The 27259-nt window shown below is 44.6% G+C and overlaps 1 protein-coding gene across 2 annotated transcripts in view; it reads right to left on the minus strand.

Annotated features, from left to right (window-relative positions):
- Positions 1-24636, minus strand: part of WAS (WASP actin nucleation promoting factor) — a 47602-nt gene extending 22966 nt beyond the window's left edge. Inside the window, exons 1-3 of one of the 2 annotated variants that reach the window (XM_077476599.1) lie at positions 24471-24636; positions 21695-21829; positions 1022-1108 (exon numbers count right to left, since the gene is read on the minus strand). In XM_077476599.1, the coding sequence (XP_077332725.1) occupies positions 1022-1108; positions 21695-21829; positions 24471-24584 (336 nt within the window). In that variant the 5' untranslated portion in view covers positions 24585-24636. The remainder of the gene's footprint in view (positions 1-1021; positions 1109-21694; positions 21830-24470) is intronic. The other variant, XM_077476607.1, reaches the window with a different exon arrangement.
- Between the last annotated feature and the right edge of the window lie 2623 nt (positions 24637-27259).

Consider the following 27259-nt stretch of genomic DNA (forward strand, 5'->3'; position numbering starts at 1 on the left):
AGATTGCTTCACCTTCGGAGGAGTGAAGGGATCTACAAACGCTTCCAACACTGGAGAACAGCCCCTGATACTGCAATCTCGTGAGACTTTATGAGATTACAGTACTAGAAAATCACAGAAACACTGAGATGTGAGTTTATTAAGCAGTGATAAATTATCACTGCTCAATACACTGACAGACGGCGTGGTTAATGCTAGTAAAATAAAGAGTCCCCCTACTATATATATATATATATATATATATATATATATATATATATACACAGAAATATGATAGGGGGACATGATTACCGTTTTGGGGGGTCTGAACGAGATATAAGGAAGTTAAAAATCTTCCTCTTTCCTCCTCAGATCCCCCCAGATTCTCTCTTCACTCCCCGATTCACCACCTCTGAGTTGGTGAATCGGGGAGTGTGAATTCTGACAATTTATGAAGCTGCTCAGATCGCAGCTTCATAAACTGGCCGTTACTGTGTCAGTCTATGAGAATTCTCCATGTTTGGAGATAATCGTCGGGAGAACATGTTCAAACACTTCTTCCCCGATTATCTCTGGTTCATAAACTGTTTATTGGCTGTGATCAGCGGCGATCCTCTGGATCACCGCTGATCACTGCTTCATAAATGGACACCTTAGAGTTTTTTCGACTAATCCCTTACTTTTGCAGAAATCGCATGACCGAATAGTGGTCAACTGGCCAGCCTCTATGACATCCAAGGCCTATGGTTTCTGCAGCCGAGGCTCCGGGGTGGTGAAGTTGCATTTAAAAAGCAGATAGATTGAGGCATCAAAGAGGATGGGAGAATATGTGGCCTAATTCAGGGTCTGAATCTGGCTGCTTAATAACAATAGCATCGCATATCATAAAATAAAAATACTACTGCATGTATCCATATGAAAGCATATTTGACATAGATCATGCATAATTAAAATGTCTACAGACCCTGTGCATGCATACACAGGCCTCCCAACACACATCACCACTCACATCAGTCATTACAAGGAATGTAAAGAAACTCACCTCTGCTGGAAAAGTGTGGAAATATGGACGAGGTGTTTGGTAGGCGAGCTGCTGGTATATTTCCTGTTCCCAAACCAGCTTCTCTTCCTGCAAAACAAAATGTTAGCTTAGTGGAGCTGTGATCACAGACTAGAGACATCCAACACTGTAAGATTTGATCTGGCATAGGACTGCTCATTCACCCCTGCTGGCAAGCCTGTGGCCCTTTGTCACTTTTTATGTGGTCGTTTGGGATCTCTGACTCAGAATACAATAATCTGAGTTTTTCTGACCTCGGTGCTTACTCAGGAAACTGAAGATAACATATTCTTTATCATCTGGCTTCTTGTAGTTAAATGGTTTGGTTTATTTTAGGGCTGTGGAAATTAAAGATGAATTCCTCCAATAATCTATACATTTTTTTGATTGATCAAAATTCTTTTGATCGGTACTCACCTCTCCATCGGCTTCTGGGTCTTCAGGGAGTTCCGTTCAGAGTCTGGTGACGTTGATGTCCTTGACGTCACCGGACTCCTCCCCCCTTCCCCAAGTGCCTCCATCTGCTAACGAAGGGAAGGGGGAGGAGTCCTGTGACGTTGAAGTTCTGATTGAACGTAACGCGCACGGGGAGGAGCTATGTATGATGTCACTGCCCTACAGAACTAACACGATTGTCGGCTTTACATGCTGTGTTTTTATCATCTTTTTGTGAGTAGTTTGTGTTTGAACACAAAAAGATCTTTTCTTTCTACCCATGACCTGGCGTCCTTGCTGAGGTCTAAGGAGACGTGAGAGAAGTTTATGGTCCGTGTTAACACTTTTGATACCCGCTTGCATGATTTGCACAGGGGTCCATGCCATAAGGTGAGAGTGATTAGTTAGTCCGGAGGTGGAGGGATTGTCAAGCTACTGTGGAAAAAAAAAAATATGTCAGTGCTACAGTTTGAATTTAAAACGTATTTGTGCGAACTGTGAAGTTAAATCATGGATTGTGGAAACTAACTAGTGTCGAGTGATTGTATATAGTCTATAGCACATTTACCACTGACTAATGCAGAGTTGCAATGCAAGGCGATCAACTAAAAGTAGTTGATCTGTATGTGCGGTATAATGAATCAAAATTAGTTGATTCATCGATTTAAAAACAAAATCAATTAGTCGAACACGAAAATTGTAATCAGTATCAGCCCTAGTTTATTTTTTTCATGCTTTCTTTTTTCAGCTGCCCCTTCCTTTTCTATTTTTATGTTTTTGTATAATTGTATAATTGATCTTGTTGAAAGAAAAATCAAATGTGGCAAACAGTTTTAGTGGAAGCATTGATTTATAAAGGGGCTGTAATAGCAGTGATTTCCATGAATCTCATATTATGGGGTTGATTTATTAAAACTAAAGAGTGCAAAATCTGGTGTAGCTGTGCATGGTAGTAAATCAGCGTTGGCTTGTTCAATTAAGCTTTTATTTTTTTTAATTTTTTTTATTCTTTTTATTCAGTTTCTGAACAGTATGGTACATTACATACCATACAATACAGTGAAACATACTACCTTCCAGCAGGTAATATACCTCACCAAGTCCAGCCACCTTGGCCATTAACAGAACTAACATAGTTCAACTATCCCCCATCCCATCTCCGATATTCAGAAAAGTGCGATGTGCTAGTGATGGGACTACCTCTTCCACTAAGCCAATCAAGCAGACTCTAGGTGTCTTGGGCACTGGAATGCTAAGTACCTCTGCCAGACAGTCTATAATATCAGACCAGAAAGTTTGAATCTGTGGGCAGCTCCAAAAGATATGTTCTGAGTCAGCAGGTGTGTGCGGGCATCTCCAACATTGACTGCTTGCTGTTGGGTATATACGTGCTAACCTGGCAGGGGTAAAATATACACGTTGCAGAAACTTAAATAAAATCAATTGGTCTCTAGCTGAAACCAAATGCTTGAATGGATGATCCCACATATCCTCCCAATCCTCTCCTTGTATGTCTGTGATCTCACCTTCCCACCATTCTCTACATTTAGATATTCCCAAAGGGTTTTTTTTAAGAGGGATTTGTACACAGTTGATAGTGGCTTAGCCAAGTCCTCCTTAAGCAAAAGAGACTCTAGTGCAGACGACAGGTACTCTATTCTATGGCCCTTAAACTGAGCCTGAAAAGCATGGCACAGCTCCAAATAGCGAAAAAAATAGGAGTTGGGCAAGTCGTGTCTGGCCTTTAACTGATCAAATGTGCACAGCCCCCCCTCTCTGGTAATGTCGTTTAACACCTTGATACCCTTAGGCTGGATTCACACCTATGCAGTTTTAGTGCTTTTTGCATTTTGCAGATTTGCACTACAGAACGTGTTCCATAGGAAATCATGTTAAATGAACTGTAGTGCAAATCTGCAAAATGCAAAAAGCACTAAAACTGCATAGGTGTGAATCCAGCCTTACACACCAACATCATGGGGTTTGGAAGAGAAAAAAATTGTGGAATTGGGTTCACCCATAATGGTGCTGAACGTGTAACCCCCACATAGCTAGGGGACATCAGGGTGGTGGTAATCTCCCATACCTTAATGGTTGCTTTCATGGAGTCTGTTAAGTGTAAGCAAGACTTTTGACCTCTGTATAGTGTCATTCTTAGGCTTTCCTATGACCCCCAACAATGCTGCTTCAACAACTGTAGCAGAGTCACCATCCTCCGCCATCAACCATCTCCTGGCAAACACCATCTGTCCTGCCAGATAATACTTCTGCCAGTCCGGTAGTGCTAGTCCTCCTTGTCCCCAGGGTTCCTGCAGAATTTTGATGCTTATGCGTGGTGACTGTGGTGACCATATAAAAGACCCTATTATGCTATCCAGAGATATAAAAAAGGATTTTGGAATCCATAGTGGGGAGTGGTGTAAGAAATAATAGGATTTTTATATACAGCTTACCTGTAAAATCCTTTTCTTTAGAGTACATCACGGGACACAGGTGTGGGTTATATAGGCACCTCTGGTGATTGGACACTGGTTAACCGCAATTAAGGAGAATTCCTCCCCTATATAACTCCTCCCATATGGGAGGCACCTCAGTTTTGTAGCAAAGCAATAGGAAACCATGTAAAACCCAAGAGGGGCGGGAGCTCTGTGTCCCGTGATGTACTCTCAAGAAAAGGATTTTACAGGTAAGCTGTATATAAAAATCCTATTTTCTTGATCATACATCACGGGACACAGGAGCTCATTACATAGTGGGATGTCCCAAAGCAATGCTCAGATTGAGGGGAGGGAGACACAGATCATAATTATAGACCGCCATGGGCCGGAGGACCTAAACTGCAGCCTGCAGCACACTGCGCCCAAAGGCGATATCCTCTTGCCCTCTGACATCCACCTGATAGAATCTGGTGAATGTGTGGACTGATGACCAAGTTGCAGCCTTACAGATCTGAGCCAGGGAGGCCTGGTGATGCACTGCCCAAGAAGCACTTACAGCCCTAGTAGAGTGCGCTTTCACTTGAAAAGGAGGGATTTTCCCTTTAACACTATAGGCCTGAGAAATAATCTGTCTAATCCACCTTGAGAGAGTGGATTTTGATCCTTCCTAGGGCCTTCCGGCAAAATAAATAAGCAATCAGTTTTCCTTATCTGAGCCGTTGCTTGAAGATAGATACTGATTGCCCTTACCACATCCAAAGTGTGCAAAGATTCTTCTGCGGACTGTGAGTCCGGAAAAAAGGATGGTAGGATTACATCTTGATTCAAATGGAATCCCGAAACCACCTTAGGTAGAAAGGACCTGTTGGGGCGCATGACCACCCGGTCCTTATGAACAATTAGATACGGCTCTTTGTTGGAGAGAGCTGCTAGTTCTGACACTCTTCTAGCCGTGGATATGGCTACCAAGAAAACCAATTTTTTGGTCAAAAGAACTAATGAAGCCAGATGCAAAGGTTCAAAAGGTTGCCCCTGCAAAGCAGAGAGAACCAAATTCAGATCCCATGGGCATACCGGAGGTTTGACTGGCGGCCTTGTCCGCATAGCCCCCTGGATGAAAGCCCGCACCAGGGAATGCGATGCATGTGGCTTCTGAAAAAACACTGACAAGGCCGAAATCTGCACCTTGATAGTGCTTACGGCCAAATTCATTTCTAGGCCTGACTGGAGGAAGGCCAAGATCCTGCTAATGACATACTTTCTAGGATGCCATTCCTTGAGTTCACACCAGGAAACATATGCCCTCCAGATTTTGTAGTACAAAAGCCTGGAGGCTGTCTTTCTGGCATTAACCAGAGTAGAAAGGATTGGCCCCCGAAAGCCCACGGTCTCTCAGAATGTGGGTCTCAGCAGCCAAACTTCTGGTGGCTCAGAAAATCCGACCGCCAATTTTCCACTCCTGGAATGAAGACTGCAGAAAGGCATGGAACATGCTTTTCTGCCCAGACAAGTATGCGATTCACCTCTTTTTGCGCAACCAGACTCCTGGTACCGCCCTGGTGATTGATATAGGCCACTGCTGTGGCATTGTCGGACTGAACCCGAACAGGGAGACCCCATAGTCTGGAAGACCACTTTATGAGAGCCATATAAACTGCCCAGATCTCCAAGACATTTATGGACAATAGCTTCTCGATCGCAGACCATTTCCCCTGCGAGCACGTCTCCTCTAACACTGCTCCCCAGCCTGTCAGGCTGGCATCTGTCGTAATAACCTTCCATGAAAGAGGAAGAAAAGTTTTGCCTTTCAGCAAATTCTCGGTTTGTAACCACCAGACGAGACTCTTGCGTGTCCCTGGGGATAGACGCATAGGAAGATCCAAGGATTGGGGCTTCCTGTTCCAAGCCGCAAGAATGCATCTTTGCAGAGGCCTTGAGTGGAACTGAGCAAATGGAACGGCCTCGAAGGAGGCGACCATTTTCCCTAACAGTCTCATGCATGGGGGAAGATCTCCTGCCCAGAATTAGGCGCACCAGATCCCCGATGGCCAAGGCTTTTGGCCTTGGAATAAACACCTTGCCCTGAGCAGTGTCGATAAACATACCCAGGTATTCCAACCTGGTAGCAGGCTGTAGGGACGACTTTTCTAAGTTTATAATCCAACCTAGGCGTTCCAGGTGTTCTAGCGTTCTGGAAACACTGTGGTTCAGGAACACTACTGTTTTCTCCATGAGAATCAAGTCGTCTAGATAAGCCATGACGGCTATACCCTGAGCTCTTAGGTTTGCCAAGAGAGGGTCCAGAATCTTTGTGAAGACTCGAGGGGGCGTAACGAGCCCGCTCTACCGCGAACCTTAGATACTTTTGGTGTGCGGGAAAAATTGGCACATGGAGATATGCATCCTTGATGTCTATTGATGCCATAAACTCTCCCCCTTGCAGGGAGGAGACCACAGTGCCAATTGACTGCATTCAGAAGGACCGGATGCGTAAAAACCGGTTCAGATCCTTCAGATCCAGGATAGGTCTGACACTTCCATTTGGCTTCGGAACGGCGAAGAGATTCGAGTAAAACCCTGAACCCTGTTCTTTTGGGTCCACTTCCACTATCACCCCTTGGGATAGTAAGTGATCTAAGGCCAGAAATAGCGTTTTTTGCTTTACTGGGTCCCTGGGGATCCTTGACCTTAGAAAGCGAGAAGGTGGAATCTCTTGAAACTCTAGCCTGTAGCCCAGAGATACCGAAGAGATCACCCACTTGTCCCAGATCTCTTCCCGCCAGGCTTCCGCAAACTGCCGAAGCCTTCCCCCCACTCGGCCGAGCGGGGGCGTCCCTTCACAAGGAAGCTTTTGGGCTCTGCTTGGCAGGCTTTTGTCCCAAAGTCTTTTTCTGCCCCTGGGCCCGGCCCTGAGCCTTTCCTGTAGAGGAGGGTTGAGAAGGCCGTCACCACTGCTTAGAGCTTGATGCTTCGGGAGAGAGAGAACGCCTAAATGATGGACGTTTGTTCCTTTTGACTGGAAGGAGAGTAGATTTACCCCCTGAAATTTTTTGGACGAATTTGTCTAATTCTTCTCCAAACAAACGTTCCCCTTTAAACGGGAACCCAATCAAATGCTTCTTGCATGATAGCTCAGCTGCCCAATTCTTTAGCCATAGGGCCCTTCGCATGTGTACCAACAGGAGAGACAAACGAGATGCTTGTTGGACAGAATCCAAAATCGCATTAATCATGAAACACAGAATTTGAGGTATTTCTGCGTAATTCTCCACTTCCTCACTGGGAAGGAGGCCAAGCATCTGCTTAACCTGTTCCTTGAGGAACTGACACAACCCCACGGCTGCGACTGTAGGTTGCACTACAGTGCCAGTCATGGAAAAGGAGGCTTTTAATAATGTTTCCAACCTCTTATCAGTTGGATCTTTAAATACCTGTGCATTATCCAACGGATAGGTCAGGTTTTTATTCACACAAGAAACAGTCGCATCGACAGATGGGACCCCCCATTTCTTGGTGAAACTTTCCTCCAGAGGATAATGCATAGAAAACCTTTTAGGAGGAGCAAACAGTTTATCGGGATGTCCCCAATCCTCATACATCAATTTATCCATTAAGGGATGAATTGGAAAGGAAAAAGCAGTCTGTGAGACTTTCCCGACTCCCAGGGAAGAAACAGAGGAGGTAGCGACTTCAGCAGCGGGCATTCTGAATGTGGTATGCACCAATTCAGTATAATACTGTACCTGTTTTCTGAGGGCCTGGGAGGAGGGGACTCTCTCCTCTTCCTCTGATTCCTCCGACTGCTCAAGATCCCTGTCCCAAGATAGGGATCTCTCCTCATTGTCAGAAGAATCATCTGAAAGAGGAATCTCAGCAGAAGGAGGGGATCTACCCCTTTTCCTGCTATCTTTCAGGGAAGCAGAAATAAAATTCATGATTCTCCCCTCAAAACCCTCCAATGTAGCCCTAAGGGAGTCCTCAGTGACGTATACCGGGGCTGAGACATTAGGAGAGGCTGCAAAACATGACAGGGGCACTGACTCATCCTGTGAGGCTGGCTCCAGTCTTGCAGGGAGGGATGGTAACTTACAGGCATTTTTAGAACCCCTGGACCTAGGCGGTGATTTACCAGTGCCTTTGTTACCTCCCCCTGAGACCCTCTTACGAGGAGACATAGTCCTAAGCTACAAAGCAGAGGTACTAGTATAAAGTGCAATCACTGTTTTGCTTAAAGTCTCACAATAAATATATATGCTTAATACTGCACAACCTGATGCTGAGTAGGTGTCTAAGGTTTGCCTGGATCCAATCCCTTGGGATGCTTACTGCCGACAGCTCCTGTGTCTCACACTTACAGCCCCCTGACGCTCTGGGCTTTTAAAACTGCCGCCTGGCACCTGCGCAGTACAGCGCCGTGCACACCAATGTGCACGGCTCACAACCACACTCCCACCTCCTCCATTAGCCCGGGAGCGTGCTCAGCGTGCGTGCACGCGCACGCGAGGAGCGCTGGAATCCAGGGGGGAAAAGGAATCTCCATCAGAGCTGCGTGGGACCTCCAGACTACGTGGGACCCCTGTATTACCTTATTGTGGCAGGGACTGCAGTGGAGACGTGAGACCTCTGGAGAACCAGGCTTCACTGAGCGTGTGTACTGAAAGGCATGTAAGTATGCATCAGGCTGCTCTTACTCCCTCTAGTGGTGGAAACCAGGTAAGACATACTACTACTCAAATGAAGAAATCCATAATATAATTATATATAGGATTAACTTCCCTTACCTGTCCTCGCTGCAGGAATTGCTGAAACAGACAGATTCCACCCTTCACCCATCACAGCGGGCAGAGTTGTGGCAACCTTCAGGTTTTTTTGGGGTTCTTTCTCAGAAGAACCTCCTACCTGGACCTTGTAAAAAAACTCTGCCAGAAACTTTCGTACCACTATGTAAACAGTACACCAAGTCTGGTTTTCCCATGGCCCAGTCTTCCAATAGGAGAGGACTTACAGGCCCAACCTCGTTTCTTCGGATGATGAGGCCCGGGTACCATACCATCTTGGGAGTCAAATATCGGCCGATATATGGATCCGGTTTGTTGCAGCCCTTAGGCCCCCGCAGGGACCTGCGCAGAGCTTTCTTCATAGCACATGTTTTACGTGACCAACCACCATAGACACTGGCGAAAAAACTGAGCTTGCCTCCCATATGGGAGGGGTTATATAGGGGAGGAATTCTCCTTAATTGGGGTTAACCAGTGTCCAATCACTAGAGGTGCCTATATAACCCACTATGTAATGAGCTCCTGTGTCCCGTGATGTATGATCAAGAAATAAAATTACAGAGAGAAATTTAATTTTTATGACTGACCCGTCCCATTAATGAGAGGGGAAGATTTTTCCACGCCATTGTCGTTTGTTTAGTCTGGTTATTAATGGCATGAGGTTAAGTGACATATAGTCCTGGATATTCGCTGTTACTTTTACCCTAGGGTAGGTGATTGAGGAAACCCATTGGAGTGGTAAGGTTGCATCTATTAGGCTTTTTGCTCCTGGGCCCAGGAGTAGAATCGACGACTTAATCCAATAAGCCTGTAGCCCAGAGAAGATGGCGAACTTGTCTAGGACCGCCAGAACTGCTCTCAGTGATGGCCGGGGTCTTTAAGGAACAGGAGCAAGTCGTCTGCATATATAACGCTATACACTCTGTTATGCTCCCCACATGGATTGCTCCCACCTCTGCAGATTGTCTGAGAGCCCTAGCGATAGGCTCCATCATTAGAGCAAAAAGTTCCTGGTTCCTCTCCCTATCTCAAAAAAATCTGAGACCATGGTACCCAGCCTAATTGCCATCCTAGGGGCAGCAGCGTGATCCACTGGTGGAATCCAGGGCCAAACCCCATGGCCTCCAATACCTTGTGCATGTATTGCTAATCTACTGAGTCAAACACTTTTTCAATGTCTATAGAGACAATGATTTTTTCCGGAAACTCTGCATCTTCTAGCTGTATATGGGTAAAGAGCCTTCTGAGGTTTGTATCTGTTGACATGCCTGGCATAAAGCCCGTTTGATCAATATCCACCAGGGTCGATATGACCCTGGCTAATCTTCAAGCCAGCATCTTAGCGAGTATCTTAAGGTCCATGTTAAGCAGCGCGATAGGAGGAGCACTTCAAGGGATCCTTGCCAGGCTTCAAGAAGAGCACCATGTATGCTTCCATCATTGAGGCTGGCAGGGCTCCCTGTTCCCTGCAATGCACATATAACAAGTTTAGTCTGCGGGCTAGTTGTGACATATATACTTTATAAAAATCTGCAGGGAGACTGTCTGGGCCCGGAGCCTTCTGAGGAAGGAATGCAAGTATGGCCGCCTCAATCTCTAAAATAGAGATATTTTCATCTAATGAAACACTATCTGAGTTTGTCAGTTGTGACATTGAAAGGCTTTGTAGACTTCTTCCGGGTGTTTCCACCTCCATATTTCAGTTAGAGTTGCCATAGACACCCAGGAGCACAGATCCGCTGAGGCCGGCCTAGCCGCATAGGATGAGTCCAATGCCGAGTTTAGGATGGCATTGTAATACCCCATTAATAGCATTGGCAGATGTAAGTGTGGTGCCAATGTTACCCATAGGTCAAATAGTGTTTGTACCCTAAAAGGTGGGGGTAGATAGATGTTAACCAGCAGCATTTTTTGATAGCCAACTTCCAGTACCAATGCCACATACCGTCCCCCCGGGTCAGTGAATACCTGATGAATTGTGCATGCTATTGCCTTACTTATTAAAATTGAGGTCCCCCTGGCATATGACGAATAGGTAGAATGGAACGCCCTCTGAATCCAGGGCTTACGGAGGGAAAGTATCTTGCTTCCCTCCAAGTGGGTCTCCTGAAGGAGAACAATATGTGGCTTCACTTGTTTGAGATACTGGAATACCGCAGCGCTCATAAATTTGTTGTTAAGCCCCCTCACATTCCAAGACAGTATATTGCTATCCATTATCTCTATGCAAACATTCTAACATTCGGATTGCCCTTATTAGCATTCGCAATATTCTTAAGCATGTTATATTTGAGGACCTGTATAAGTTAAGTGCACTTGAAAGACATTTATCAGAAATGATAAGGCTTTGTTAAACCCCACCCTCCCCTGCTGTTATACCAGAAACTAAGAAGCCCAAAAAAGGGCGTAAACCAAAAATTGGCCAGTATGCAGCTTGTGCCCTGTAACAAACAAAAAAAAAAAAAAAGAGTTTGATCAAGTGTGTCTACAGTTTGGCATTAAAAAAAAGGTGGAAAAATAGTCCATGCCATTTACATGAGTCTCCATGCTTAGTCTTTTTATGCAAAAGAACAGCCAGATAGACCTTAACTGGACTATTAGCCTGTAATGACCAATATTTGCGACTATCGTGGATAAACTGACTTTTGAGCATTATTCAACATGCTATTTGCGCTCCCTCTTTTACCTGTTAATTTGACCTTACATGTATAGATTACCCGGTCTGCAGAGGAGGGAGCACCAAGAGGTCAAACAGCCATTTTTCAGGGCACAGTGTCTCACACTGTCTCTCCAACAGCCAGTGTCCGGCCATGTGGAGGGTAGAAGAGCATCAGAATAACGAAAATGCAACTCCAGAAAAGAAAAGGCAACTCAAAAGACAACAAATGAAAAGCCAACCTGAGGGTAGCCCAGGCTCAACGATGAGCCTCACGCCAAAGTAGTAGTAAAGCATTACATGTGGTCCAGCCAGTCGCTGGCATCCTGCGGGTTTTCAAAAAATTTGACAGAACCTTTGTGTTGTACACGGTAACGACTCGGATACAGCATGCTGTATTTCAGTTCCTTTTCTCAAAGCCTTTTCTTCACCTCTGTAAAGGAACGATGTCTTTGTTGCGTTTCTGCAGAGAAATCCGGAAACAGCATAATACGGGCGTTTTCAAACTTTAATTCTTTATGGTTTCTTGCTTCTGCCAACAACATGTCGCGGTCGCTATAATTTAGGAACCGAACCAGGAATGGCCGTGGTGCCCAATGGTCTAGCTCCCGTTGGTACTCTATGCGCTCTCTCAGCGACATAGGTGGGAAGAAGGTCGCCTAGTGGCAGCAAGGATTTAAAGAATTGTTTGACAAATACAGTAGTGGCAGTCCCTTCAGCTCCCTCCGGCAACCCCACCACCCTCACATTACTTCTTCTCTGGCGGTTTTCGGCGTCGTCAGCTCTGTGTTGGAGTGCATCTACCATCTCCTTTAGTTCCGCCAACCGGGAGCCCTGTACATGAGAGGTGTCCTCCACATTCGAAATGCGGTCCTCCGCCGTGGTCAGTCTGCCTCTAATTTTGACCAGATCATGGCGGATGAGATTTCACTCTGACTCCAGCAGATCTATGCGCCCCATTAGCTCTGATTTTGAGGCTGCAATAGCTTCCAGAATCAGGCCAGTGATAGCAGCTGTGTTTACCTCAATCTCCTGCAGTGCGTGGGATGTGTCCGCCGATCCCCCTGGAATTGCTGCACCCTGTTGTTCCATGCATCCAGCTTTAGTTTTGGCGTGCTGTGCGGTGGAGCTGTGAGCTGGGGCAGAGGGGGAGTGGGAGGGGCTAGTCGGCATGCTTCCCTGTGAGCGGAGATTTCTCTGACCTTTCAGCGGCTGGGAATGTTGTTTTCGCTGCTGTTTTTTTAGCTGAAAATGCCGTTTCCCACTGCCAGGGCTTCCCCACTTGCTGACTGCCTCTGTGCTATGGATCGTCGGTCTATCGGCCGCTATCAGGATATAAGTTTGGATGTAAACGGGAGCTCTGTTCTAGCCAGGGGCGTTGCTAGGTGGCAAAAGGACCAGGGGCTTCAGACCGGAGTCCAAGGCCGGAAACGGGGCGGGGCGGGGGTGGTGCTGTACGCAACGCTTTTTTTTTTGGATGGCCCGTGACACTGACGGTAGTGACTTACATACACTAACTTACCTACACTGACGGCAGTGACCTACCTACCTGACCTACCTACACTGCCGATAGTGACCTACCTACACTCACCTGACTGACCTACATACACTTGACATATACATACACTAATGGTAGTGACCTACCTACACTGACTTGCCTGACCTACCTACACTGACTGACCTGCCTACACTGACATATCTACACTGACATTAACACTGACATTAACACACACTGACCTACCTACACTGACATTTACCTACACTGACCTACGTACACTGACCTACCTACACTGACCTACCTACACTGACATTAACACACACTGACCTACCTACACTGACATTAACATATACGGACCTACCTACACTGACATTAACACACACTGACATTTACCTACACTGACATTTACCTACACTGACATTAACACACACTGACATTTACCTACACTGACCTACCTACACTGACATTAACACACTGACCTACCTACACTGAAATTAACATACACTGACCTACCTACACTGACATTAACACACTGACCTGTCTCAGCCGTGGTGTCACCGCAGCCAGTCCTCAGAGGAGGAGCCAAGGAGGAGAGGAGAGCGGCTCGCCCAAGCGCCGTGCAGGGATGTGGCGCGGCAGCCGCTTTGTAATTCCCGCCTTCTGGAGCCAACAGCACCTATGATGGACGTCACACGTTCCGCGGTCCTGGCATTGGACCAGTGGGACGTCCATCATAGACGTGCAGGCTCCAGAAGGCGATACCTGCTCTGGCACTCGGCTGTACTCGGCCACACTCGGCGGCGCTCGGGATCAGCTTGGTCCCGGCGCTCTCGCCGCGGCACTCGGGGCTACCCTGCAGAGCTGACACTCGGGGCTTTAGGGGGACACATTAGGGGCTTCAGCCCCCCCAGCCACCCCCTCCCGACGCCCCTGGTTCTAGCACGTCTTGCTGCGATCACATCCAGCCACGCCCCCCGTTCAATTAAGCTTTGACAAAAAACCCAGAAGCTGATTGGTTTCGATGCAGAGCTGCACCAGATTTTGCACTCTGCAGTTTAAATACATCAACCCCTATGTGTCCCCTGCCTATTAATCCTGAAGTATGTCCCCAGTGTTCAGCAACTTCTGTGACATGTTCACAGTCACTGATCATATCCTGTAGCATGTCTGCAGTCTCTTATCAGGGCCGGTGCTAACACAAGGCAAACTAGGCAGCTGCCTAGGGCACCCTGCTGCCTAGGGCGCCTGACCACTAGTGTTATTACTCTCTTCTCTCTGCAGCAAGAAACTAAGTCTCAGCATCAGCAGGCAGCCACCGCTCCATTCACATATAGTGTCAGAGGCACAGCAGGAGCGGAGGACTGTGTCTGTGTCCCGACTCCTGAATGGATGGAAGCAAGCAAACATTCATTGATTGCATTTGATGGGCGCTGGTGAAACTGTTCAGTGAGCAGTTGAGGTTATCAGGTTCTCAAACGGAAGGCTGTAACATTGTGGTGACTAACACATATATGGGAACTGTCCAGAACTGGCTCAAAGACTCTGGCTAACCTAAACAATGAATTGGTCTCCTATTTGCAAGTTGTTCCCTCTGGCCTAGCCATTTCTTCCTCTTTTTAGCAGAATGTCAGGCTCACAGAGCTGCAAAAGTTCCCAGATATGTATCTATAGGTAAAAAAAAGGAGGGGGGGGGGGGAATGTGACTTTAGATGAAGCACACAGCAAGTAAAAAAATTGGTCAAGCGACTGCAAAGTTATGTTTATTCGTATTTTATAATCCATAGTGCACTATAAAACATTTTGGGCATCAAGCCTCCAAAAAACATTTTGGGCATCAAGCCTCTACATAATAAATCTTGGATCAGTATACAGTATATAAAATACCACAGTCCAATAGACCTTTACATTTGAAAGAAACAGCAATGACAATTAATACATATAATACATGGATCATAATCAATTATGTTAAATGTAAATAAAATAAAATAATATCTTATTGTTCCATGATTGAAGCGAAGATAAAAAATTGATAAAGGCTTGATGCTTTTCGCGGCACCACGGCCGCTCATCAGGAGCATAATCATGGAATATGTCTAAAAATTTAAATAGAAATAAAAATAAGATAAAAAAAAAAAAATATATATATATATATGGGTAAAAAAGGTAAAAGGAAAGAAATATATAATTTTATAATTAATGAGGGCTGTGCATCCAACTCACGTCTGCATCCACGCACCAGCAGAGCAGCATCGGGGTTCGTCATACCATCGCAGAGCAAAGCCACCGGGCACCAACAACGGCCAGCATGGGCGGTGACACCCACCACATGTGGGTGCAGATGTGAGTTGGACGCACAGCCCTCATTAATTATAAAATTATATATTTCTTTCCCTTTACATTTTTTACCCCAAATATATATATTTTTTAATCTCTTATTTTTATTTCTATTTTCATTTTTATTTCTATTCCATGATTATGCTCCTGATAAGCGGCCGTGGTGCCGCAAAACGCGTTGAGCCTTTATCAATTTTTTATCTTCACTTCAATCATGGAACAATAAGATATTATTTGATTTTATTTACATTTAACATAATTGATTATGATCCATGTATTATATGTATTAATTGTCATTGCTGTTTCTTTCAAATGTAAAGGTCTGTTGGACTGTGGTATTTTATATACTGTATACTGATCCAAGATTTATTATGTAGAGGTTTGATGCCCAAAAGGTTTTTTGGAGGCTTGATGCCCAAAATGTTCTATAGTGGACTATGGATTATAAAATACGTATAAACATAACTTTCCAGTCGCTTGACCAATTTTTTTACTTGCTGTGTGCTTCATCTAAAGTCCCATTACCCCCCCCCCCCCTTTTTATATTAAAGATGGGGATGGAGGTGGGCATCCCTTTGATGCTCGCTTCATTTAGGCTGCATTCACACCTGAGCGTAGCGTGTTTGAACGTTTTTACCGGCGTTTTGTCAGGCGACAACGAGCGTTTTGTCACACTACATCGCGCGACAACAAGCGTTTTTTTAACTTCGGCGTTTTTTTTCAGCCAATAGGAAAAATATTTTTCATCTGCTTATTTTTTCTTGAGCAGATACAGCGTCAAAACGCCCGTAGAAACGCTCGTTGTCGCGCTAAACGCTCTAATCGAGCGCTTCCATTAGTTTCTATGGGAATGAAAACGCCCAAATCAGCCCAATTCGTGCGACAAAAAAGGGTCCGGAACTTGTTTGAGCTTCAGGCGTAGGGCTTCAGGCGACATGGAGTGGAGATGTGTACCATCTCCATTGAGAATAATGGATTTTTTCCCCTCCAGCGTTTTGTAGCTTCAGGCGTAGGGCTACAAAACGTTCAGGTGTGAACGGGCTGTTAAAGTCCAAAAAAATGTTTTTCCTTATTTGATGTATCTATAGGTGATGCCTGGATGCTCCTGATCCCTAACCCAAGGGAAGGAGGGAATAATATTGTTATTAATATTTTTATACAGAATTTATATAGCGCCAACAGTTTGCACAGCGCTTTCCAGCATGGGGATTTATGCAATGTAAGATGCCTATATGAAATAATATAATCCCATCTTCAATTATACCATTCTTGGAACAAACTATATTCCCACTGGCCTCTCATAATTAGTCCTATCATAAAATAGGCAAATTTTACTCTTCTTACATGCTGTATTACTTCATTGTTCATATTTCCAGCTATTTGAACTGCATTAACAACACTGAGGCTGGGTTCTCACTATTGCGAATTGTATGCGTGTTTCCCCGCAACCATTTAGTATATCAGGATATTGTGATTGGCTCGCTATGGAGCCGGTTCACACATCTCTGGAGCGGCTCCGGTTTGAATTGCACAGAAGGGTCGAGTCCTGCCAACATCATTGCACTATTCCATGCTTCTGTGAGTGTTCATGTTTACCCTCTTTTTATTAAATCAATTTTTTAAACGATATCACACTATGTGGAACCATTCTTTAATTTTTGGTTACATCGTGTGAGTACCTGGATACCCTTTGGTCCTCCTTTCCTCCATGTGAACTTCACCCGCGGGATTCACTGTGAACTTGCTGATGACCAGTGCTGTTCAGACCTGGAACTGTGATCGTAGTGGCCTGGATCTGTGATTGTCTTCACTCTAAACACTGAATATCACCACAAGCCTGCATGGGTATAGGCCCCTTTAAGTCCACTGTTTCCAGTAAGCCTTCACAACGTTGGTGGTGGTTCTCCTTTGAAGTTCTCCTTTCTGTCATGTTTCCTTTGATGCCTCATGTTCCCATTTGACGCCTCAATGATGTCAACTTACTGATAGCATCCATTTTCATCAGGACTTTTTGACTCAAACCTTCCTCTCCTGTTTTTGTACATTCTTTTTTTCACATCAGTGGACATTTCTTTATTCATTTATCTGTGCTTTTCAACTGTTGAATCAATTTTTTCTCCTTTTTTTTTCATCTGTGTTTTTACACTCATATTGTGTTATCACTTATATTTGGCCACGCAATTATTATCATTATTTTTTGTGATTGTATATGTGAGCGCTGCATTTTATTTGTGGGTTACGAATTACACAGAAGTCCTGTGCATCTTCTGGTCCATTTCAGGTTCGAATTCAGCCAAAATTTCCACACCCCTACGGTGAGCCGCTCGGGGCCGCAGTGTGAACCCAGCCTTAAACTACTTGGTGGACAACTTATACACTCACTGGCCACTTTATTGGGTAGTCATTGATACCTATTAAATTGCTTGGTAACACAAATTGCTAATCAGCCAATCATATGGCAGCAACTTAATGCATTTAGGCATCTAGACTTGCTGAATTTCAAATCAAGCATCAGAATAGGGAAGAAAGGGGATTTAAGTAACTTTGAACGTGACATTTTTTTTGGGGGGTTTTGGTGTCAGACAGGCTGGTCTGAGTATTTCAAAAAGTGTTAATCTACTGGGATTTTCATGCAGAACCATCTCTAGGTTTTACAGAGAATGGTCCAAAATAATATCCAGTGAACAGCAGTTGTATGGAGGAAAATGAACATTGTTGATGTCAGAAGTCAGAGGAGAATGGGCAGACTGGTTTGAGATGATAGAAAGGCAACAGAAATTTTAATAACTACCCATTACAACCAACGTATACAAAGTACCATCTCTGAACGCACAACACATCGAACCTTGAAGCAGATGGCCTACAGCAGCAGAAGACTACAAGAGGTGCCTTTCCTGTGAGCTAAGAACAGGAAACTGAGGCTACAATTCACACAGGCTCATAGGCTAATAGAAGATTGTAAAAACATTACCTGGTCTGATAAGTCACGATTTCAGCTGCGACATTCAGCTTAAACAACATGAAAGCATGGGTCTATCCTGCCTTGTATCCATGATTCAGGCTGGTGGTGGTGGTGTAATGGTGTGGAGGATATTTTCTTGGCACAGTTTGGGCTTCTTAGTACGAATTATGTATTGTTTAAACACCACGGCCTACCTGAGTATTGTTGCTGACCATGTCCATCCATTTATGACTACAGTGTACCCATCTTCTGATGACTACATCCAGCAGGATAATGCTCCATGTCACAAAGCTCAAATCATCTCACCACTGGTTTCTTGAACATGACAATGAGGTCACTGTACTCCAATGGCCTCCATGGTCACCAGATCTCAATCCAATAGAGTACTTTTGAGATGTGGTGGAATGGGAGATTTGCATCATGGCTGTGCAGCTGACAAATCTGCAGCAACTGCGTGATGCTATCATGTCATATGAACCCAAATCTCTGAGCAATGTTTCCAACACCTTGTTGAATCTATGCCACAAAGATCAGTGTTGGCTGGTGCTCAGAATTTGTGGGGGGGTGCAAACAAACTGAAAAATTCTGAAAAAAACCCCATCAATTGCAGCCTCACTGTGCCCATCAAATGCAGCCACTGTACTAAACGCAGCCACTGTGCCCATTAAACGCAGTCACTGTGTCCCAAATGCTGCTGCTGTGCCCATCAAATGCTGCCACTGTGCCCAAAATGTTGCCACTGTGACCATTAAATGCTGCCACTGTGCCCCAAATGTTACCACTGTGCCCATTAAATGCTGCTACTGTGCCCCAAATGTTGCCACTGTGCCCCAAGTGCTGCCACTGTGCCCTGTGTCCCAAGTGCTGCCACTGTGCCATGTTGCCACTGTGCCCCGCCCCCCGCCGTCTGCCCGGCATTTACCTTGACTCGGGTAGGCAGTGGTGGCAGGCGGCGAGCGGTGTCTGGTGTCGTCCATTTATTCCCAGACCCCGATGTCGTCTCCGGCCCGCTCCTCCTCTTGTCCTCTACTATGACAGCGCTTGTCATTTAAGCCAATCAGGTGACAGGTAACACAGACCCGGCAACCTGATTGGCTGAGAAGTGGTTCAATGTTATCAAAGCGAATTCCTTCGCTTTGCTAACATACAGCTGAGTGACAAGCGAACTCACAGCGTTGCACCCACTTCTCCCAATTTTGGGCGCCTATGGCTCTAATCAGGTCCTTCCAAAAAAAAAAAATCTGCGGGTATAATTCAGATGCCCGGCTAACCTGAATGGGCCGGGCACCTGAATAGGTGGTGTCAGCAGCGACCATAGATAGATTCATGCAATGCATGAATCTATCTATGGTGATTAGAGCGGTGCAGGAGAGGTGGGGCGGCTCTCCTGCGCCCTTTATGGATGCACTACCACTGACAAAGTCTTAAGTCAATTCCGAAGGACAAAGTGGGTCGAACCCGGTACTAGCAAGGTGTACCTTATAAAGTGGTCGATGAGTGGATGTTTCTATATGAATTGGATATACTTTTGCAAGCTTTCAAAAAAAATGTTTTGTTTTTTGGTAAAAAATATATAGAGAAAGAAAATGAAACAGGAAGGAAGCACTACTTGCTGTGAGTAGATGGGAGTTCATTTAAAGGGGCGACATGAAATGTGTCAGGCAGATTGTTCCGTTGTGTCGCCCCAGGATGTAGTCTATTTTAGTCTGGGCTCGCCGCGCAGGATTCTATTTTATTCATTGAGCAACCTTGTGTCATATGGCAGGATAATGGAAATGAGCAGAAATAAAAAACTGCGCCAACCCTATAGAAAAAAATGTCAAAAAGTAATATCAAAATGAATAGACATTGACCTTAAATAATTATCACAATGAAAAAACACCTTAAGTGCATAAAAAACAAAACAATGTGTAAAGTGAAAAAAATATAAATCAAAGTCCATTCAAGGAAAGTTCCTGTGTGGATCCAAATAAGAGTTGGTGTCACCACGGTGATTTAAACACGATCCAAAAACTCATAAAAGTGCCCGTCACCGTACAATGAATGTGCTTACCAGAAAAATAAGCAATTTGGGCGTTTGTAAATAATCGATGGGTCCCGTCAAAAGATATCCTCCTTTTAAGTGGGTCAAATCTCCATCTCCCAATAATGCCCTCCAGATATTAATGTGCCTCGTGGAGCTCAGTAATTCCCGAAAAAGAAAGGGGCTTTTAGGGAACACTCTTACGTCTTGTTTTCAGGACCTTGAAATGAAGAACGTTCCAACGAAAGCGGCACGCAGTTTGTGTAATTAGAATTATTTCTGTCTTCTTGGCCTTTTGGTGATGAAGATTTCAGATGCTGTATATGACGGCGGTCTCTCTGTGATGTGCTCCGTAGTCCCGGGGAGCGGCGCTGTCCCCGATGATCGCGGTGACACCACACAGGTCCTGGCAGCGACCACTGATCAGCTGCTGCTATAGGGAAGTGACAGCAGCCGCTCCCTATAGCAGCAGCTGATCAGTGGTCGCTGCCAGGACCTGTGTGGTGTCACCGCGATCATCGGGGACAGCGCCGCTCCCCGGGACTACGGAGCACATCACAGAGAGACCGCCGTCATATACAGCATCTGAAATCTTCATCACCAAAAGGCCAAGAAGACAGAAATAATTCTAATTACACAAACTGCGTGCCGCTTTCGTTGGAACGTTCTTCATTTCAAGGTCCTGAAAACAAGACGTAAGAGTGTTCCCTAAAAGCCCCTTTCTTTTTCGGGAATTACTGAGCTCCACGAGGCACATTAATATCTGGAGGGCATTATTGGGAGATGGAGATTTGACCCACTTAAAAGGAGGATATCTTTTGACGGGACCCATCGATTATTTACAAACGCCCAAATTGCTTATTTTTCTGGTAAGCACATTCATTGTACGGTGACGGGCACTTTTATGAGTTTTTGGATCGTGTTTAAATCACCGTGGTGACACCAACTCTTATTTGGATCCACACAGGAACTTTCCTTGAATGGACTTTGATTTATATTTTTTTCACTTTACACATTGTTTTGTTTTTTATGCACTTAAGGTGTTTTTTCATTGTGATAATTATTTAAGGTCAATGTCTATTCATTTTGATATTACTTTTTGACATTTTTTTCTATAGGGTTGGCGCAGTTTTTTATTTCTGCATATTTGTTTGGTGTTATATCACATCTATTGCTGCTGCCTGTTTCACATTTAGTTTATTTGCTTTCATGTTTCTTTCCTAGCGCGGAATAATTTTTTCCATTTGCACTGTTCTAATGGAAATGAGCATTGCTGCTGGAGGGCAGACTGTGGTGGCCCAAAACACATAAGGATAATAGAAAACACATTGTAATTTGTAACTTTTACAGGGAAAAAGTAAAAAAAATCTGATCATTTTAAAATGGAAATTTTAGGTTTGTGAATTAAATGGAATAGTAGATTTTTACAAAGTAAATGTAATGTTAATTTTCCATTTTGTTAAGTTTGCCTTAGTCTATAAAAATGCTCACTCTCTTAAATATGAATTTTGGGCTGCAGAATAAATCATACCGTAATATTGTATAACCGGATGAAGTAGGAACGTCTGGGGTTGTCCTTCTCGAGACATAGCACTCCACAGCACTGCTTCACCCAGTGGTCATTGCTTGGTGCTAGGTATAATTGTGCCACAGTTGTTGCCAGTGTCTGAGAAGAAATGCATGAACATTAAGAGATTGTGCAAATTAAAAAATATTAAACAATATTGCTAAGGGTTGGTATTATATCAAAAACTAGAAAATTATGATAAACAGCTCAGATGAGCTGAATTTGTTTGCTGGGTCACTAGTTATAGCGTGGTCACCATAACCCACAAATGTACTAGCCGAAAAATAACCTGGGTAAAGACAAACAAGTTACTGCAGTGGTTATACTCATAGCTTCAAAAATGAACATTATATAACAATTTCTTAAAACAAGTTTTATTGGTATTAAAAAAAAGTATAGATAGTAATAAATATTGAAAATTTAGAAAATGCTCAACACCCTGTATGCTTATAATAAAAACAGCTAAACTGCTACAATGTGTACGGATGTCCGTATCATGCACAAATGGTTGCTGTGTGGTAGATAATTCTTATTTCCTCAAAACATAGTCCACATCGCCGTCAATGGTTCATGGAGCTTCCCCTTATAATTCATCATATGTCATATTATTATTGTCATCTATCAGGTTTATGAATAGTGGCTGATGATTATAGAACAAACACTGATTATGTGATGGGTTCTACAATGACACAAGGCTTTACTAAAGTATCTATACATTCATGAAGCCACAGAGGCTGTATGCACTGTATTTGCCTTATAGGTTATCTTCCCTACAATTTTTTTTCACTTTACCCACTTTGCTAAATTGTCACTGTGGGCATGGGGTATGTAAGAAGCTTTGGTCGCGGAATCAGGCAGATATTAACCATGCTAGGCTCAACACGACAAATAATAAGTCTCAATGGTTAAAGCAGAACTATAGGCAGATCATTTTTTTAAATTCGGTTTGGTAAGGGAGGGCCATAAGTCTTGTCAAATTATTTTTTGCCATCTGTGTCCCACTGGGGAAACACATTCGCAGAGCACGCCTTCAGAGACTGCCCCCAAAGAACCCGGACCTATGCTGGAGTCATGATCCAGGTTACGTCATCTTCCAGCATCGGGAGGAAGTAGCCAGAAAACAAGAACCCAAAGGAGCCTTGAAAGTCCACAGGTAAGTCCCGCCCCACCCCCTGTCCATGCCTATGGCACACCCCTACCCACCCCCTCCGTGCAGGAGGAGACCCTAACTGCCCCCCCTCTCCCATCCACCCCAGACCTGTACTCCCTCAAGGACTTCCCCACCCTCCCCCCCACCGTCACCAGTGGCCCAACAGAAAGCCGGAAACAGAAACCAGAAAGCCCAACAGCAGAGGAACCTGCCACCTCCAACAAATGGCTCAACAGGGTCCAGCGTGACAGCGATGGACCGAAGACAGTAGTGGAGGACCTTGAGTCTGCGGGGGAGGAGGAAAAGGAGGAGATTATGGCCGACCCCGAGCCTGACCTCACCCTCAACCTCAACCAGATGATAGATGCTGTCCTTGAGGAGCTGGGTCTAACCCAGAACACAGGACAGGCAGAAGATGCAATGGAAGAGTCACCCCCCCCTTTGGGGAGGTAAGTTCGGCCCCTTGCTGACTAGACCTCATACCCTTTTTCATTATGGTTGAGATCTCCATCTTTTCCATTAATGTGAGGGTGTGTAGCGGCAACCAGGTGAGGAGTACAAAGACGAGTGTGTCTTGCCTACAGTCAAGCATTGTGGTGGGAGTGTCATGGTCTGGGGCTGCATGAGTGCTGCCAGCACTGGGGAGCTACAGTTCATTGAGGGAACCATGAATGCCAACATGTACTGTGACATACTGAAGCAGACCATGATCCACTTCCTTCGGAGACTGGGCTGTAGGGCAATATTCAAACATGATAACAACCCCAAACACACCTCCAAGATGACCACTGCCTTGCTAAAGAAGCTGAGGGTAAAGGTGATGGACTGGCCAAGCATGTCTCCAGACCTAAACTCTAGTGAGCATCTATGGGGCATCCTCAAACGGAAGGTGGAGGAGCCCAAGGTCTCTAACATTCGCCAATTCCGTGATGTCGTCAAGGAGGAGTGGAAGAGGACTCCAGTGGCAACCTGTGAACCTCTGGTGAACTCCATGACCAAGTTGGCTAAGGCAGTGCTGGAAAATAATGGTGGCCACACAAAATATTGACACTTTGGGCCCAATTTGGACATTTTAGGGGTTGCCAGTGGTTTAGACATTAATGGCTGTGTGTTGGGTTATTTTGAGGGGACAGCAAATTTACACTGTTATACAAGCTGTACTCTCACTACTTTACATTGAAGCAAAGTGTAATTTCTTCACTGTTGTCAAATGAAAAGATATAATAAAATATTTACAAAAATGTGAGGAGTTTACTCACTTTTGTGAGATTATGTACCTATAAACCTTGGGCAGTCAGGAAGAAAGTTGTAGATAAGTGTAGGTACCTCTTGGTACCAGCATCTAAATTTTACATAATTACTTCACAACAGGTTCACTTAAAAAAAAACCTTAACTGAAAGGCCAACAGGTTCTTGAGATTTTTTTTTTCCAGGCCTAGTCAACAGGAGTTAGCCTGAATTGTCTATTCCTTGAGAGACTTTGTCTCGATTTGCTGTTTATGAGTGCTTATCTGATATTGTTTATCTATCACCCTCTCTATAGAATGAGGGCACAGGAACGAGAGCCCACCCAGCATCTACCCATCTTACCGTGCACTTTCTCCCCAGCAACTGGAACACCTTCTGGTTCTCCTTATCCAAAAGCAGGAAAGAAGAGACATTCTCCTGGGTGCGGCCCGCAGGCTTAGTCGTTCCTCTGCTCATGGCTGGACTTTGTCTCTTGTTGTGAGTGTAAAGTCACAGAAAAGGGGAACTTCCGCACAAAAGTAGATTAAGGCAGAACGGAAGCTGAAAACCACCAGAAATTAAAAAGGGCTTACTAAGTGCAGAGGGAGGGGAAGTTACACAAATTCAGCAATGAACCACTTATATGTCCATGTATAGGCCAGGTGAGACACTGTTATTTCTTAAAGATGCCTTGGCTGCCAAACAGGGCTTATTTAATAACATGGTGAAGCTGCTTAACTGATATCAGCTACTGTAATTAATGTTTACATTTCAGCTGCTAAAATGTCGTTTTTGATTTATTGTTATTAGAAAAGAACTAAAAGCCAAACCCTGGAAGTTTTAAAAATCCTTTTATTCCTTTTTTATTCAGCTATAAAAATAGGATTTTTTAATACAGCTTACCTGTAAAATCCTTTTCTTGGGAATACATCACGGGACACAGAGCCTTCATTACTTAGTGGGTTATATAGTCACCTGTGGTGATTGGACACTGGTTGACCCTAATTAAGGAGAGTTCCTCCTCTATATAACCCCTCCCTTGTGGGGAGCACCTCAGATTTGTAGCAAAGCAATAAGACTCCACGTAAAACCTCTAGAGGGGCGTGAGCTCTGTGTCCCGTGATGTATTCCTAAGAAAAGGATTTAAAAGGTAAGCTGTATTTAAAAATCCTATGTTCTTGTTCATACATCACGGGACACAGAGCCTTTATTGCTTAGTGGGACATCCCAAAGCAATGCCCAAATGAGGGGAGGGATACACAGATCAGAAAACAGACTGCAGACGGACTAGAGGAACTAAATTGCAGCCTGCAGTACACTGCGCCCGAAGGCGGCATCCTCTTGCCCTCTTACATCCACTTGACAAAAAATTTAGTGAATGTATGGACTGAAGACCAGGTCGCAGCCTTACAGATCTGAGCCAAGGAGGCCTGGTGATGCACCGCCCAAGGGGCACTAACAGCCCTAGCAGAGTGTGCTTTAACTTTAAAAGGAGGAATCTTCCCCTTTAAACCATAAGCCTGAAAAATTACTTGTCAAATCCATCTAGAAATAGTGGACTTTGACACTGCCTGGCCCTTCTTGGGGCCCTCCGGCAGAATAAATAAACAATCAGTTTTTCGTATCTGAGCGGTCACTTGCAGATAGATACTGACTGCTCTTACAACATCCAGAGTGTGTAATGATTCTTCTTCCGCTGACTGCAGATCTGGAAAAAAGGACGGTAGGACCTTATCTTGATTCAAATGGAATCTTGAAACTACCTTGAGTAAAAAGGTAGGGTGAGGCCGCAGCACCACCCAGTCTTTGTGAATAATCAAAAATGGCTCTTTACAAGAAAGAGCTGTTAACTCTGATACCCTCCTAGCAGAGGATATGGCTACCAGGAAGACCAACTTCTTAGTTAAAAGAATTAAAGAAGCATGATGCAATGGTTCAAAAGGTTGTTCTTGTAAAGCGGACAAAACCAAATTTAGATCCCATGGGCACACAGGAGGTTTGACTGGTGGATTTAAGCTCAGCGCCCCCTGAACAAAGGCCCTGACCAGGGAATGTGAGGCAAGTGGCTTCTGAAAAAATACTGGCAAGGCCGATATTTGGACCTTGATAGTGCTCAAAGCCAACTTCATCTCTATGCCTAACTGAAGAAAGGCAAGAATCCTGCTAATGGCATACTTTCTAGGATGCCACCCCCTGGATTCACACCAGGAAACATATGCTCTCAGGGGTCAAGTCCTGGGGAAAAAAGTGTGGAAATCCCCACCCAAGATCCACTCGCCCACCAAAAAAATAAAAAAATAAAAAATAAAAAGATACACTCATATGCACAAACTCTTCAAAAGTGGTAATTTTCATCCAATTTTAGTATTGTGTGTACGAAGCTTAACTGTTAGTACATAAAAAAAATCCTCAATAAACATAAATATGGTAATTATCTGAATAATCAGCATTCCTTCAATATTGCTTCCATGCAAATGTGAACATTATGTTCTGATCTTTATTGGAGAATTTTATTTTGTATATAGAGTGTTTATGTGGTGAATTTACACTTTTCATTGAACAGAGTTTGGATAACACAGGGTTAAACGGAAAGGTCATAAATTAACTGCAGATTGTCTGGAAAGATTGGTTGGGGAGATAGTGATGTGTTCCTGCTTAGGAGATGTATGTTAGCTTGGGGGGCGCAAACTCTGCAGGACTCCAACACACACTCGCTGCTATTCCAACCCTTCAAGTATTTCCACATAAACTTCCCTCCTGGCATTAAACTTTGCCAGGTATTGTGCTCAGCTTACCACCCCAAACTGATGTTCCTCCCTCAGCTCACCTCTCTCCCTGCATGTCCTGTGAGCAGAATAGCTGTGCTCCTCCTCTGGGTTCTCTCATCATATGGCACTGAAGATAGAGGAGGGGGGATTCAGCGGGAACACACAGAGCAAGTATGCAGGAGACGGGGGGGGGGGGGGGGGGGGGTCAGGAGGGGCCTGCGGGAAGGAGAGCATCACAAGAGGTCTGACTAAATACAATCTCTTAGCAGCAGGGACCTGATCTACCCATCAGCTAGCTGTGATTGACAGGTAGGTTGATTTGGAAGCTGTCATGGGCCCCCCTACTGGCAATGCCTGAATGGTCAGTCCACTCCTGGTGTGCAG

The sequence above is a fragment of the Lithobates pipiens genome, unplaced genomic scaffold (assembly GCF_037356315.1).
Source record: "Lithobates pipiens isolate NorthernLeopardFrog02 unplaced genomic scaffold, aLitPip1_a1.2 Scaffold_1, whole genome shotgun sequence".
In the NCBI taxonomy this organism is placed as follows: domain Eukaryota; kingdom Metazoa; phylum Chordata; class Amphibia; order Anura; family Ranidae; genus Lithobates; species Lithobates pipiens.